At 44.8% G+C, this 17,164-nt stretch overlaps 1 protein-coding gene across 2 annotated transcripts in view; it reads right to left on the minus strand.

The window, feature by feature from the left end:
* The window catches only part of CABLES1 (Cdk5 and Abl enzyme substrate 1), a 75,882-nt gene that overhangs the window by 27,248 nt on the left and 31,470 nt on the right, over positions 1-17,164 (minus strand). For both annotated transcript variants that reach the window (XM_075416328.1, XM_075416327.1), the window contains exons 2-4: positions 11,764-11,835; positions 9,391-9,483; positions 2,347-2,424 (exon numbers count right to left, since the gene is read on the minus strand). In XM_075416328.1, the coding sequence (XP_075272443.1) occupies positions 2,347-2,424; positions 9,391-9,419 (107 nt within the window). In that variant the 5' untranslated portion in view covers positions 9,420-9,483; positions 11,764-11,835. The remainder of the gene's footprint in view (positions 1-2,346; positions 2,425-9,390; positions 9,484-11,763; positions 11,836-17,164) is intronic.

Here is a 17,164-nt window from a genome sequence, read left to right on the forward strand (position 1 = left end):
CACAGGCAGCAAAAGCTACCATTCACCACCAGCAGCCTAGAGTACATTTCCCTTCAGAAGCCCACCGCCAGCCGCACTCTGGTGAGCCGGCAGCTGCCCAGCTGCCGGGGAGGGGGATTTGGGAAAGACATCCCAGGGGACAGCTCAAATTTCATCCTCTCATGTACTTCATGGCTCTCCTCTCCATACACCCGACACCTCTGTTTGTGTTTGTACAACCATTCAAAAACACCGTCTGGGGCCTTAGGGAGGGTGCTTGCTACTGTAGCTTGAAGGTGGCAAGCAAGGCCCACAGCCTCGAGTACTTTGCTTGCAGCGCGCTGGTAAGGGGTGACGCTGCCCCATCCACCCTGGCCAAGCATGCAGAGTTTAGCTGTGTCTGCAGGACCTGCCTTTCAGACAGGTTTGTAAAATGGATCTGCTAGTGCAGCTTAGCTGCCAGCATTGATACAGTAGAGCTCTTCTACGCTGCACACAATATAGCGGGGGCTGGCAGCCTCCCCAAAACACAGCTGCGCCTGGAGATTTCCTCACTGGCCACAGCGCCCGCGAGTCGGATCAGGGGTGGAGAAGCAGCAGCAACTCCGTTGTCAGCTCCTCTCACGTGGAGCAGTCCCCCCTCCACACACGTCCATCCCATTCTCCCACTCCTGCCAGGACTTACTCCGGTCTGTGTTAACTGCAGACGTGCCCAAGGTTCCCCGCAACAATTTTTTTCCTTTCTTAAACTATTCAGTTATCTTTGCAGAACACAAACCAGTTAGGATATCTTGCCTGGGGACAGACATTAGCAATCCAGAAGTTCAGAGAAAGCAAAGCTAAAGGATGCTGTCGCTACAGTACTTCAAAAGGGTACCAGTGTCTTCTCCCCCTCTGATCACACATCCAAAATGTGCAAAGAAGCAAGCAAACACCGTACAGCCCGAACAGAGTAGCCACAGTTCACGCTACACTGCCTCATCTGTTCTTTGCACCAGCTGTTCCTGGAAGGAGGTGCCACTGGATTGTTTCTCTTTTCCTCTGATGCACTAAAGACAGAGGGCTTTTTTTTTTTCATCTTTGCTTTTTAGCAAAGGGAACAGGGCTGGATTGTTTTGTACTGGCACTTGCTACCTTCTCATCCCATGCCCTTCTTGCTGTGCAAGCATGGTACAAGACATTACATGGTGAAATAATATTTTGGTTTGCAGCTCGGCTTGCTACTGCTGTGATTTAGAAGGTGTGACTAGTCATCAGCATTTCAAAATATATTCCTTTTTCAATGAAGAGGTAATTTCCACACGGCAATGACCATAAAAGAATGACAGTGTACCCACGAAAACGGAACAAAGCTGCCAGTCTGTCAAGAATTTGCCTGATGTGTCATCCCAGTTTAATTAAGCAAAAAAATTTACTGTAAGACACAGGAGAGCAAGTCAATTCTGCTACAAAGGTGCCTCCTTCCCTTTGAGCATTAAAAATAATCTCCCTTTGTTTCGAATTACCAATGCACAAGCAGTTCGTGGCAAATCATTCTCCAGAATTCAATAGGTGGATAAACTCATCTTTTATGCTCTGGATAAATTTGGCTCTAGATGATCTGTGGGTCTTTCAAACCCGCCTCAGAGTACCAACTGGGTATTTCCCCCAGATTTTGTGCCCTGCAGGCGCTGGGCCGACCCCAGCTACAGGCAACTCTCAGCTCTCCAGCGAGCGGCCGCGTCTTACTCCTCCGGCCAGGGGGACATGGACTTGCGGTCGACCGGCTCTGCCCTTCCCGGCCCTGCGCTGCCACTCTGAAGGCACCCGGCAAGCCGTGCCACAGAGCCTGCCAGATGACATCTCCCAGCCAAATCCACTTTCTTTTGCTTCTGCGGTTCCAGTAGGAGAGAAAAAGCTTTCTCAGTCTTTGAACAGCTGCTTCAATTCGAATAAACTTCTCTGTATCAGAGGTCTAGTGTCTCAACATCAAGGGATGCAGGGCAGCTCCACAGACATTGCTTACACCAGCTAAGAACCTGTATGGTATTACGGCCAAAATAATCTGATTTCACTGACTGAACAATCTGACCAATGGCTAAATGTACAATAAAAAAGTATTCTGTTTAAATCCAAATAAATCATCTATAGTTCTGGAAATCTAGATACAGTAGCACCATGTTTGCGTGGGAGAATGAGAAAGCTAAGACTGCTTATAAAATAAAAGTTGCATGTCTAGAGTACTCGCTTTGTCAGAGATGAGTGAAGTCAGAAGAAACAATAAAAACAGTACGTTTTTCAAGAACATTGATTTCAGGTGGGTACTCTTCTCCAGCTCAATAATCAATGACACCACAACACATGCAGTACATGTATAAATATACATACCCGACTTGGGTACAGTCTCGATATGGCAGCACTGAAAATATGCTACAGAAGGATCTTCTGCTGCTGATAAGGACTATTCTAAAATATAAAAGAAAATAAAAGAAATCAAAGACTAAAATTTAAAAATCCCACCACAATAAGCAAAGCAACAGATGTTACTGTTGAGGAATACGTAATAAAACTTCCATCACAGGTGATCTCCTCCTCCTCTTTTTTATTTCACTGGTAGGGTATCGTGCTACTGAGTCTTTACAGAAGTGCTGAAGCCCGTGCCATACATTACACAGCGAATGAGTAGGGAAGCCCCATCCTCTCTACAGGCTTTCTAGGAAGACCATCTTGAACATATTGCTTGGAATCAAGGACAGACGTTTTTCCAGTGAAAGGAGTCCACCACCCAGAGAGGCAAGGAGCCATTCTGACAGCTCCCTACTACGGCTGACAGCAGAGACCAAGCCGGCAGCCACCCAGGTGACCCACACCAGCACCCACCTGCCAGGCACACCACGACTCTGGGGCTGACCTGGAGTCTGTGTTTACAGACAACTTCCAGCTGCCAGTCATGACCTTTCTCTGCCAAACCAAAGGACTCCCTTGATTTTCAGCTTCCTGTTCCTGAAACAGCCTGATTCATGGATGAAGTCACAGCCTGATATTATAAGTTTTCAGCTCCTTTCACTGTTTTCCAGGTTCCCCTTCGAGTCTTCTCCAGTTTTTCCCCATTACCCTTCTTGGTCACTGGGCAGTTACCACTGGCCTCAGCAGTTGCACAGATAGCAGGTATAAACATCTCTCCTTTCAGTCTCACCTTCAAGATCAGTTCCTAGCCCTGATGACCTGTCAGCCTCTGTGCTCACTAATCACATCAGCCCCCTTGGCTATGCTGCTGCATTGACACTTGGGCATGACTGATCCCACAGCCCCTTGCCCCTCTCTTCCCGTGCCTCCTCTGTCTCAGTCACTAGCTGTCAGGGCTGAACCCCTCCATGGCTTGCCTTCATTCCTTACAGGCAGGTAGCTCAGGACTTGGCTACATGCAAGCATACAAGCTCTGTGCAGGTAGATAGTATCTCAGAATCCAGGCCACTTACAGCAAACGCCTTGTATTTTTAATCAGTCTCCAAATCTCAGCATCACCTGCAAAGTTACTGGGTGGCATTCAATCAAATACTTTAGAGCAACCTATCTGTTTTACAGCCATGCTATTACCTTTAGCCATCAAGGTCTGACATATCATTAAGCAACATCAAAACCACCTTGAGGTCAAGGCCCACTTTCCATAAAACTGTGTGGACTGTCAATAGCTACATTATTCTAGGTTCGGGAAATGCAGATTGGCAAGAAGCCAAGAGAAGTTTGATCAAGGTACAAGATATAAAATGGTGATAAATGACTGACTGTTTATAAATATACTCACTTTCCTTATTACCTTCAGGACACCAACAAATTTACAATGTACACTAAAAAGACCCTTATTCCCTTTGAAGCTGGCCAACGAGTTGCATACCCTCAAATTCCTTTAAGACACGGTAATGGCAATTTGTGCCATCTTCTAACCTGAATAGCTTTAGAATCTACTGATGTTTTTACCTTTCTAAAAATCTACACTTGAGGTCCAAATGCTAGCACCTCCCGCCAGGTTGGTTTTCAGGGCTATTGCACTTCCTTGCTCTGCTCGCCAACACTAATTTTTCTCATGTCATGTGCCACAGATCTGTATGTGGGGATTTCACTTGAATTTTTCATCCTTTCTCCTACACTGGTCACAGCTGGACAACAAACCCTAGCAAGCCATTTTGTTCTTTATTGTCTGAAAACCACCATATGCACCTATAAATCTCATACCAGTTATGCTGCTATTAAAACACCATTTCTTTAGGGGACCAGCTTAGTTCATCATTCTTGTAAAAGGTTTAGATCCCCAAGAGAGCTGCTGCATGCAATGCCTGGAAAAATGCAGAATGATCAATTTTCCTTCTCCTGGATCTTTCTGTTACAGCAACCCTATTTGCTTCCTTAAAAGCATGTTTAAAAGCAAAGTGGTATTTACCCTTTAATAAAGGAGGGTTTCTAATAATAAACATGCGTACAGCACTAGGAAGTTCTCCTGCAGCAGATAAAGTATGATTTCATTATTTGTCTGAATACTGTAACAACCCTTACCTATGGTAAATATCTCACCTATAAGGTGGTCTCATGATGCAGCAGTAAGTTATAGCGCAGGGGGGAATCACTTTTCATATTTGAGAAAGGCAATCCACAAGCAAAAAAACCTGGCATATGATTAATTTTGTGCTTGCCACTGCTTATTGCTGCCTGGTTGCTACACACAACAGCTTGCTTGTTCACTGGAAGCCTTGTTTGCTGACGTATGAAACTTGGCACAAATTTCGAGGCTGACATCAGAAACCATCTTTGAATTTGGAAAACCACAGTACCCACTAAGCATATCCCCCCTCCTCCCTCTGGTTGCTTGTGGAAATACAGCTCTTCCACCAAGGCCCTACACCTCCCCAAAAAAACCCTAACTCTTAATACTTAAAGAAAAACAAACTGGTGCTTCCGTGCCCACAAGCAGAGACAACAGTGGGAAGTTACCACAGAAAACTTGCCGTGGGTACCAGAAAGGAAATAAAAAGCACCAGCCCAGTCTCTCATTTTTTCAGATTTCTTTCCATTGGGACCCACGTATTGCCTCTCTTTCCACAACATGGGTGACCCTCTTTACACAAAGAGGCCTCCATGGCCTTCACTGCCAGGACACCACAAAACCTCATCTACAGAGCTGCTGGAGGGGGCTGGTGTGAAGCAACCTCAGGAGCTGGACTGGAAGAGAAGCGGTGAAGGCAGCGGTCAGAAACTCATCATGGAGGGATAAAACAGGATTTTATTTAGACGTCTGATGATATGCACGGAAAACAAAAAAATTCTGAGGGCCTGCAACGGTTTGCTGGAGCAGAATGTCCAGAAACTTGCCACAAAGTATGCTTTGGAGAAGAAAGCATGGTGGAAGCCCATTGCTGTTCAATAAAATAAAATTATTATTTATGGGAGAAAAGCATTTTCCTCTATTTCAATTCTTCAACACAGGGCGTCTACGATCCTGCGCAGCTCTGAATGAGCTATCTCATCCAAAGCAGCTTGAGTCAGCGTGGGTTTACATGCCCTGATTGCCCTTGTGCCACCTAGACATGTTTAAAATTACCTCCTGAAAAGGTTTTCACTCTCAAATTCTCAGATTTCATCAAGAAGTTGTACTAATTACCATGGTTCAGAGCAGCCATTATTTTGCAAGAGAACTCTGATAACGTGCAACTGTCTGAGACTGTAAAAGCTAATCTTCCATTTTCTTTAATGAAGTGAATGCTATGAAACTACAAAAACTTACTGAGCACAAGGCTCTCAACAGAATCAGTAATCCACTTGACTTGAAGCAGAATAATGTCTGTTTTCTTTAGCATCTGTCTAGGTTTGATTGTGTTGCACCAAAAGGCTGTGATCAGGCAATGGGATATACAACTTATGTATCATATACATGCAGAACACTATAGCCTCTTTTCTCATACCTGACTGACGATGTTTGACTACTAGGGTCTTGCTGCCCTGCACGGAAAGGTGAACACACAAAGCATGGATGCTGTCTGGGTAGCAGCTACCATTCTGGAGTATCCCAAGTTCAGGCCGGGGATGTGGGAAGGTGGCTGAGTAATTATGTACTGAGAGGACGCTGCGAATAGTCAGCCTCTTACAGTGCACGTATGTGCATTTCCACAATTAAAATGGCAGCAAAAAAGACCTTTCGTACCCTATGGGTCTGTTTGGCCTTGGCTTAGATCTGTATATTAATGAAAAAAAAACAACTACTGAGAAAGCAATGGCATGGAGGTGGGAGAGGAGCATTGCTTTACTGCTTTTTTATCTGCTTTATAGGGTGGCTTTAGAAATGTTCTTGTCCCATTCCCACCATGAATTGTTTGTTCAGCTGGCTCAGGTTGCAGTTTCGGTGGCCTGTTTCTGTTAGATAGGAAATCTTCTGCTTCACAGTTTACAGAAGATACCACCAATAAACCTGCTGAGTAAAGCGGGTGAAACCACACGCTGGTGGCTACCTGTGCCAATTTGTATGTTAGGGTTGACTTGTCTTCGTTTGTGCTATTTTACAAGACTGCTTTGATAATACAGTCTAGGAAACTTAATTTTCCAGCTCCTTTAATAAGCCACATCCTACAAATCCAAAGAAACCAGTTTAACCAGTGCACAGAACAATCAACAGGAAGCTTTCCAAGGACTAGCTGATAAGCTGCGGTCTGTGTATAGGTGGTTTTAATCTGTGCTAAATAGCTGGACTCCTACTTTATCCACAACCAGTCCTGCCTTGCCGCTGGACTGCAGAAGGCTGGCCCCAGAGCATCATTGCTCAGCGCGTGCCGTCCCGGGGGCTGAGAGGGGAAGAGCTCTCAGTGCCACAGGACAAGGACATGTCACTTTACAGGCTGAGAGCCACAAATAAGGGCAGTTACGGGAGAAAGGAGCCCTGAGCTATCACCCACACTGCAGTCGTCTTTGCTGTTACCAAAAGCGCCAGCTATTTTAAAGCCCAGCTGTCAAATTCACCACTCAAAAATATATTCTGTGTAGATGTTTTCAAAGCTGGGTCCCTCAAGTGAAGTGAAAGGCTGACATGCTGCCACAGGAGGGTCAGGGGTTTCGGAGTGAGCTCAGAGAGCCTGACTCCAGACTGGCTCAGTGCCTGCGTCCTGCACGACCATGCACGAGCCGCCTGGGATGAGGGCCCGGGCACAGGAAGGGTCCCAGGAGGGTTTTCTAGCCATTGCGGTACCTGTGCTCCTCTGTGTCATAGGGAACCAGGGAGGACACCAGCTTTAAAGGTCTTCAGGCTGATTTTACAAAATACATAAAGCAGATCCACCTGAATTTCCAGAGGTCCTCTTCATCCAGAATGCTTATTAACTTCAGTGCAACAGCATCCAGATCCCTTGGAAAAACAGGCTATATGCTCAGATTACTTACTGCTAGACTTAGCTGGCCTTAGGGGTGACACGAAGTGTTGAGTTTGCATTTTATTTTTAGCTAATATCGCTGTGACTTTTTGTCCATAGGACAAAAATCATTTTCAAAACTGTGTATCTTATTCTTTTTGTATCTATGTTCTAAATAAAGGGATCTTTATTGTGATTATGGAAATATTCTGGAAAACTGTGTCTGCTGATAAAGATAAGAAGCCAATCGAATAACAGAAGCTCATTGTTTTCTTAGCAAGAAAAATATTCAGTTATACTATCAGACATAATGACTGATACATACACCAAGATAAAAGGCTGTCACCTATCCTACAAATACTTTTCTGCAACAAATGCAGAAAAGTGTTCACGAATCAAATATTTATTCATTTCTTTGCAAGAAATATTTCTAGGAAGTTTATGGATGTATTATATATGCATCTCAGAAATTACTCGTTCTCTGTGGAATTTCCATAATACTTTATGAATAAGTATTTTTGGCTACAACTTCCCAGAGTGTACATATACTTATGTACAAGACAGACTAAAATTAGAGGGCTGCTTTTCAGCATTTTATTCCATATGTATTTTTTTGTAAAGACAATAATCAGCCGCTACTCAGACAATAGTTAAGTCAACAGTTCTGCATGCGTCTGTCTGCTCCAAAAGCTGCTTCTAAAAAGCCGTTGTCTCTCAGAGCCCCCTTCTGCAGTATTTATGTTGATTACCACTTTCACTTCATTTAATTGTACCTGTGAGAATAAATGCGAGGAAAATTTTGCTCCAGCCAACTAACACCCACCAGAATTCAATTCATAAAACCTGTGGTTCAATGTAATGCCAGAATTTCTGTTGACCTGGTTCCATGCTTGCTGGAAACCACAGGCTACATGCACAAATCTGTCCACAGGAACATACATGATTCTCACCCACGGCAGCTGTATGAGAACAGGTGTGTGCAACGGTCAGCTCTCAGTGGGATGGTTTAGTCTACGTGCAACCTGTTCAGGCAGTCTATTTAAAACCTATTCAAGTTTGTAAGGACAAGAATAAAATCATGAGGCACGTGGGGAAATTGTCTTGGGGAAAAAAAATAACAGAGAGGGCAGGTGTCTTCTTTATAAGCAGGGAGGAGCTAGTTTAGTTTCTGAGCTGGATGACACTGCAATAAAGAACCTATCTTGCTGATGGGAACAGCACGACAGGCACCGTGCCTTTGCAGTGAGGGAGGTCCCTGCCAACGGCTGCTGTTCAGGTCCCACCAGTGCCCACTGCTGCAATCCGGGCAGGGCACGTCCCAGCTCGGGATGTGCCGCGGCCGCAGCTGCACCCCTCGCACATCCCCCGGGGAGCCCCTCTGCCTGCCCCTGCCCTGACAGCGAGGATCCCGCTCCCCACCTTGCCACAACCACCCCCAGCTGTGCCTTTACCAACCAGCACTTTGCACCTGGGAGGACGCAACGGTGCGAGCGGGATCTGTCACGTTTATAATTTGTCTTGTACGACTCAGGGTAATCTTAATGCCCTTCCCTGAAGCTGTTTTCTCACTCCACTTGCCTGGTAAGCCTCCTGCCACAAGCAGCCCTGACAACCCAGCTAGCTTCACAGCTACCCTTACACCCACTAATAGATGTTGAAATGTCATTCAGCCATTGCTAAACACGTCCCAGGCAGGTTCAGCCACGCACTCCTCTCACACTTAGCACCTGGCACTACCCTTGCAGAAAAGCAACCAGATTATGCCTAGTTTACTACAACTGACTTTCATTTTACGCCAGTTATTTCCATTATGGAGGCACAGGTCTTAAAAATCCACGGGCTAGCACTTCCATTGACTCCTACTTCATCCGAGCAAGGAGTGTGCATTGCAGCCTGCACCTTCACAGACTATTTTAAAGGCTGTTACTAGGTGTGTGATAAATGGCAATGACACACTGCACTCTTGCACAGGGATGCTGACATTGCCCTTTCCCCTGTGGCCCATGGGTTGCCTTTGCAGAAGCAGCCTTTGGATGCACAGTACCTGCCGTTTCTGGTATCGTGTTGCCGCATGTTCTTGATAAAATGAACCTTCTTGAAGTTCTTTGGTCTGGGTGATCCTGAGAGTGTTCGACATCTGAAAAATAAATCAATTGGGGGGCAGGGAGGGGGGAAGAAAAACATAGAAGTACTCAGTTCCCTGATGTATGGCCAAGAAGTCTACACAAAGGCAGGAAGGAAAGACAAGACAAATGATTCAAGTTACCCTGTGTTAAGGAATCAGCAAGAACAATACAGACAATAAGTCTGGAAATGTGACAGCTCAAATAACAACAAAAAAAAAAGATTTAAAATAATAATAAGAAAAGGCACCACCACCCCTCCCTTCACACAAAAAAAACAAATAATAAAAAAAATCTCAGCAAAATAAAACTTCCTGTGATCTGCCATGACAACTTAGCCCAAGCTTTCAGAGGGAAAAAACAAAAAATTCAGACTAAACCAAAACCTGGTAAATACGCTGTTTTCCCCCTCACATCAACACCCACACTTGTTTCCTCCCCAAATACTGATAAAGGAGCTACTGAGGCAAGTTCTTTCTTGTTTTAATTTTAGAAAGATTTAAAATCTCTCATTTGCAAGGATAATTCCTATTTGTTTTTAACTCTAAATTTTACTTTTCACATTCCTGACAACATACAAAACAACTGAAAATAGAATAAATTACCTCACAAAAAAAAATAATCTTTCTTCAAACCATTAATCCTTAAATCTATTTTACATCTGAACGCACTTTTTAAATTGCGGCTAGAGAAAGAAATTGCCAGAGGGAGGAGAGATGAAACAAACAGCAATATCCCCACCTCATTTCAGCCTTGCTCTTTTTAATCAGCTGAAACCACAATGCATGTGAAAGCTTTCTCTGTTTCACCCCAGTGCTGTTTTGTTGCAAGGCACAGCACGGCACACGGCCACTGGAGATAATGCCTGTGCTCACTGTGTGGCCAGGGCTGCTGGACTGCAGTCGCTGCATCCTCCGTGGGAGCTAAGGGAAAAGTATCCTCTGCCGGTGCACGGGACCGGCACAGTCCCTCTGTGTTGAGCCTCTCTAATCTATTTTTCCCATCCTCTCCTATGCACAGGCAGAGTCCAGCAGCTTCTCAACCTCAAGAGGTCCTTTTGATGGACTGAAACCACAGATCACCGGTCCCAAGCCGCCAGGGACTGACAGTCCCCGGCGCTGTACCTAAATGTCACCATGCTGCATATGGGGACACCATTGCTCTGCCATTACCGCCTTCCTCCCATTGGCAAAATCCTTGAGATGCCCTCACCCTCTGGTTACAATTGGTCTTGTTAGCTTCTTCACAGGAAAATACTACCAAGAGAGAGGTTCTACCACTAATTCTGCGAATTAGCCAGTAAACATGCTGCCTTGCAAACCATACTTTGTTTATATCTTTTGCCAATTATACGTTTGAATCATTTATGACAACGCTTCATAACATGCTGGTAAGCATTCAACAGTAAGCTTGGTAAAAATAATCAAGCCTTGGTAATAGGCCAGTTGGTACAGCCTCTGCTATTAAGCCTTTGCTTCGAGGTGGGGAGTGACAGCCAATCTGTATGCGGATAAACAAGGCTATAGGCTAAACACGAACACAGACCAGCTGAATTACAGGTCCCAAGGTAAAGAGACGTTCAAAATTAAGCTGCTGCCCTGCTGAACAGCTGACGTGGGAGCATACCACACACCGGTCAGATTACTGATCAGCCTGTTTCTGAACTGTTAAGCTCCATTTTCCATCACCCCAGAGGATTGCCTAGTGACTAATTACTACAGTCCCCAGAGAGCCTGTGGCCTCCTGGATGCAGAAATAAAACTGCACTGAAGCTGCTGATATAACAAGGATGGGGGAAGATTCATCACTGAGGGAGCAGCCACAAACCTACCAGCCAACACAGAAAGACAGTAACGCTGGTTACTGAAATAAGATTGTGTGCGCTGACAGAACAAACAATAAAAATTTGTACAAAATAAGAATAAAGAATACCAAAAATACTAGCCTTCAAAAGCTTACTTCATGAAACCAGCTGTACTTACTTTTGAAAAGTACTACCTTAGAGGCTAGTCATTCCTGTTAGTGACAGCTAAACTTCTCTATTAACCAAAATTGACTTTAAATTTCCTGGCATCTTATTTAAATGCTGACTTTTTATTTAATAACCTAAAGCCAGGGAATGTGTAATTCATGTCACCTACCACCCTGCAAGGTGCCTGAGGTTTCACTTTACCCACTATGAAGAACATCTTAATGTGAACACCCAGCTACTTCCCAACATGCGCAGGGACAGTAAGTCTGTCCATGCACGTGCCTTACAGACAAGTAATCAGACAGAGAGTAAATGAAATGACCTCCGCAGTGGGGCATTTTCCTCGATGTCCTCCAGAGTCTCCAGAGAAGATCGCTGGGAGATCAGCCGACGTCTGCAGAGAAAACAGAACACAAAAGATCACTGTGGATTAGAGGGCATGAGAAAGTCCTCAGAGTTGTTATTTAGCGATGCTCACAAACCGCCCTTCACTAGCCGTGCCGTACCTTTGGATATTAACCAATTTTGTTCTGTTCTGCTTACCTTCCTGAATCAATTTGATCCCAAACAGAAGCAAACTTACTCCATACAAGCTTCTGTAACAAAACAGAAGCTGAAACTTCCCAAATGCTCCTCTTCAGTTTGTGTTTTCAGGTTTTCCTTCCTTCAGGGGTTTACCACCCACCTAACACGAGTCCCACATTTGCTGTGGTACGGCTTGCTATGCTACAAGTGCAGCTTTTTGATAAAATAATGCAGACGTAGACCTACAAAGACTGCCTGTCATTCGCACTGCCACTGGGGACACTTCTCTCTTCCCCTTGCCCTTCTTACCAAATAAATGCCATTTGTTTCTCAGTGATGTCCATCCCATCACACTGAGGAGGGACCAAAGAGAGGTGTAAGACAACAGAGCCGGCAGCACTGGGCACAGACCAGCAGTTTAAAAGGGATCTCTGACCATCCCTCTGAGCACTACAGACGAGTTTAGTCCTGTTTTAAACTAGTTTTCTATGGCTGCATGAGATCTCTCCTCCACCTTCAGTGAAATTAAGCCAGGAAATCCTAGCATTTCAAGTATTCCGACTGTTCCAGCGGGCAGGGAAGAAGCCTCGGTACAGGCTCGGTTTTAGCAGCAATTGCTGCTGCACGACCTCCAAGCACCCCAATGGCAACACAAAACACAGAGCTGTGCCCAGCCCTCCAAAACGCACCTTAAGCACAAAAAATATATGCACAAGGTACAGCCCACCCACGGGCACATAACGAAAAATTAAGCTGGCAATCATCAAAAAGATCCCGTTGTTAAGCAGCTGTGACAGCCAGCAGAGCGAAGGCACCTGGCTGGCACGAGGAGTGTCAGCACCCACCGCTCCAGGGGCTGCTGTTGAGGTGTACAGTACCTTATGAGTATGAACTTAAATGATAAAAGTCCTCATAGACTACCACTACGTTTTCCCCAATTACCTTAATATCCTTCCCACTGAGCTGCCCTACTCCCCTGATCTGCAAGTAAAGCGTTTCCAGAATCTCAACGCGTTATGAGCATCCCCATGCTTGGAAGGGTGCTCATTAATTTATTCCTGGACTGTATTTTCACAATAAATTGCTTGCTCTGATGCCAGTGTAAGCAGTTTCTAATCCTTCTTGCAATTTGCTAGCCCCTCCAGTTGTGCTGCTACAACTGTTCCTGCAGCCGCGCTGCAAATCTGATTACCGAAATGTTTTTCTATTCAAAATAACCCTGAGGTTCAGTGATTCAGTTTACTACTAATTCAAACACCAGATTTCTATCACTAAACCCCAGACAACACATTTCAGGAAAGTTTGAATGTGTATGTGGCTTTTTCTGTACTTAGAAAAATCATAAAAACACCCTCAAACAATTTATAGAGCAACTAAGTGTGAAGTATAATCCTCTTAGGAAAATAAGCAAACCTAAATCCCCTCAGGCTTTGTCTAAACCAGAATTTTAGAAGATCTGGTGCAAGACAGGATACACCTCCAAAATGCTAAGAAAAAAACCAGTCTGCATTTCAGGGTGCGCTGAACCTGCTGGTGTCAACAAGGAAGAAGAGACCAAACATCTGTCTCCTGTGCCCATGGGTGCTCCCTCAGGTCCATCCACGGTCAGAGGACACAGAGATGCTCTTCTATGAAGAAACTCAGTTCAGGAGAAGCTCCCCCTCCATTTTCAGTTACATCGGTCCATAAACAGAAGTTGGAAGTTTCAGCTACCAGCACCACTGATGTAGCAGACGACAGCTGTTGCTTTTTCATCCCTCTGTATATGTCATTAGCTTAATAACACACTTCAGCAACGGTACCCTCCCATCCTCTGATGTTACAACACCAAAAGCATACTTTGCGGGTTGTTAGCCAAAGAGAGAGATCAACAACAGTACAACCTTGCCACCTCCTTCATATTAAAATTATCAAACTAGTCACACCATATTTCCCCGGGATGCCTGTTAGATGCCGTAAGGTGCTTGTACAACACCAGCATAATCCAGCCGCCACTGCAACCCTCCTCCAAGCCCCTCCTCACCCAAAGTCATGCACCATCCTCAACTTTGTTGCCAATGGCTCAGCGGAGATGGGTTTGAAGATCCTGTATTTGCATCTGTTATTAAGGCAGATGCAATGGTTGGCAGAAATACACACAACTGCATTTCATCAGCTTCGGGGCAGCTTTAAACGCTGGTCATGCAGTTGCCTGCTTCCCTCGCTGGTCGCAACTTCTTACACCCAGCACCAGGGATGCTGCCTCCTGGTTTTCGCTTGCTAACCTCGAATGCGACGCAGGCTGGGTGGGAATCGCTGCCACCCCTCTTGGCGCAAAAGAGCTCACACCATTTTTCACCGGTAGTGATTTTGCAGTATTTTGAGGACCTAACACGGCAAGTGAGTCTGCACAAAGTGGGGGGAAGAGCTTTGCTCACCCAAGCTTGGCAGAGGAGCACTGACACCTGAGCTCCCTGTAAACTAGCGTGAACATAAGCACGACTCTGGATAAATACATCCAGGAAGGAAGAAAGCAGACAACCCCCCCAAAATCATCAGCAATGAAGAAGCATCGGTTACACAGAAGCCTACAATGACATAAATGGCAGCTCCCCCAGCGCAATCCCTGCACTGGCATTGGTAGCAATGGGCTGCTGGGCTTGCTTAGCCTGGAAAAGGCTGAGAGGGGACCTAATAAATGCCTATAAATATCTCAAGGGTGGGTGTCAAGAGGATGGGGCCAGACTCTTTTCAGTGGTGCCCAGAGACAGGACCAGGGGCAACAGGCACAAACTGAAGCCGAGGAAGTTCCAGCTGAACATGAGGAAGAACTTCTTCCCTCTGAGGGTGACGGAGCACTGGAACAGGCTGCCCAGGGAGGTTGTGGAGTCTCCTTCTCTGGAGATATTCAAGACCCGCCTGGACAAGGTCCTGTGCAGCCTGCTGTAGGTGACCCTGCTTCGGCAGGGGGATTGGACTAGATGACCCACAGAGGTTCCTTCCAACACCGAACATTCTGTGATTCTGTGAAAGCGAGGATACCCAGCCCAGCACCCAGCCCCGCTGAAAACTGCCCCATCTTTCACCTCTCCCCAAAATCTTTCATGGGTTCAGCTCCCTGCACAACCACAGGAGCACTGGTGAGGCGGATTTGCAGCAGCTCTGCTGACACCAGTTCATACCGCCCAGGAATCGCACCCTCTTTTCACTGAAGAAGCTCATCTGCAATGAAGTATGTGCAATTATTCCACTTTATCTTAAATCTTTATTTCAAGGCCTAATTAAGATGACCTAAATACCAATATTTTATAAGCTCTCCACAGCTGGGTATTATACCAGAAACGCTAGCTAATGAACCTACCTGCTGTGAACCAAGTCACATCCTGTGCCACACACACAGGAAAAACAACAATTTTGGAAAAGCAAGGCTTTTGAAATGGTGTTCCAGGGAATACAAGCAAAACCAGTTTTTCATTGTCTTCATTAAAAATTAATCACCTCAACTGGTGTTTAATATTTCAATTAATTTATCATCTTTCTTCAGGCAAGCAGTCTGGGCTTGTCCATACAACTTCTAAAAGGCTTATTTTTCAAAAATTGATTAATGTGCTACAGCAGCTGGTATATGTAGACACTTGCACTGAAATAACTCGAACTGTTTTATATCACACATCACCATCATTCCAATGTTAAGCTGTATTGAGATCTATTTTTTAATTAAAAAATATCCTATTTCAATAATAATTAGGTAAAAATCCTTCCATTGTTAAGGATGAGTATCTATACACAGACCAAAACAAAACCGCACTATGTTACTCATATAGGATTTAGGCTTTGAGATAAGTCTTTAGGCAGATGCATTTTCAATATAAAATGCTTTAAAACCTGTGCAGAGCAAATGTCAGCCAGCCAACACACACTAAAATACAATTGCCCTTCATAACAAAATTAAAGATGTTTCAGTAAAAATGTTAGTATCTCCTAGCTCACGGAAAGCCTTAAAAAAATCCCTCCTAGTTTAACTACCACATCCTAGGTATGGTAAAGTCACCCCCCCCTCCCTGCACCCCCATGCACACAGAAGAAAGCAGTTTAGCTCTGGAAAGATGATGGCCTCCTAATTCTAATGATCAGCCGTTGTTGGTCACAGTCTCGTGGAACTTACAGATTTTTTCATTTTAAAATCACTTTCCCTTAAAAATGGATCTAAAATAATTTGTTTCCTCCCTGTTCCCTGTGCAATTGTTACATGAGCCCAGAAATAACCAATACCCTACAGTCAAATTCCAAGCCCAGTCCAAAGACAGAGACTGAAGAGATTTGATGTCCTGGTATCTTAAGTGGCTATTTTCCAAGATACTCATGACCCTGTTTGCATACTGGATTTACCTTTGACCAGCTGTCTGAATCTCTGTGGAAGTTACTTAAAACCTAAAATGTTGCCTCTGTTTCTCCTCTGCAAAGTCAGATTAACATGTGGCTCAGCTGCAAAAATGAAATAGAATACAAGGACAAAAAAAAAAAAAAAAAAATACAAGGACAAGTAAAATAAAGCAGGTCTGTAACCAAAAGAGCAACTAGCCAAAGTGAGTAGACTGCAAAAAGATTCACTGTCACCAACTCATCAATCAGTGGAAAATTAACTTCACTGTCAATTGCTGCAAAATACTCAGCTGAATTATGTTAAACATACAAAATCTTGAGCCCCATAGACAGGAGGTGATAAAAAAATGGAGCTGCAGTCAGAACACTGGATAAATTCATCCAGGAAGGGAGGAAGGAAGCCGATGATAATCCAAGAGATAAGGAGAAATAAATCCATGTATAATGACTTTCTAGCACAGCTACAAAACCAGGAAGAAAAAGCTGCATGTTAAATACGCCTAATTTTTGTGAAAGTTGTGGGTGTAGATCCCCTGCTTCTGTTAAGATTCCAAACCCACAACAGCTGCGTCCAGTAGCGTGGGTGCTGCTTGCTCCCAGCACAAAAGCATCCCTCGGGACAAGATTCTCCACTTCATCTGGGACAACCGAATCCCTTCAGAGATGCAGGGGGGACCCATGAGTGCTGATCATCTCAGCGTCTACCAACTGTGTTAGCACTGATGGGAGAACTTGGGAGGGCAAAGACCTTTCAGCAGCTGAAGACTGTTGGTGGTTCACATGCCCACTGGGTCATCTCCTCTCTTCGGGTGGCCAGGGAAAAGGAAGGCGCACGA

Source organism: Opisthocomus hoazin, chromosome 3 (genome assembly GCF_030867145.1).
Source record: "Opisthocomus hoazin isolate bOpiHoa1 chromosome 3, bOpiHoa1.hap1, whole genome shotgun sequence".
Classification (NCBI taxonomy): domain Eukaryota; kingdom Metazoa; phylum Chordata; class Aves; order Opisthocomiformes; family Opisthocomidae; genus Opisthocomus; species Opisthocomus hoazin.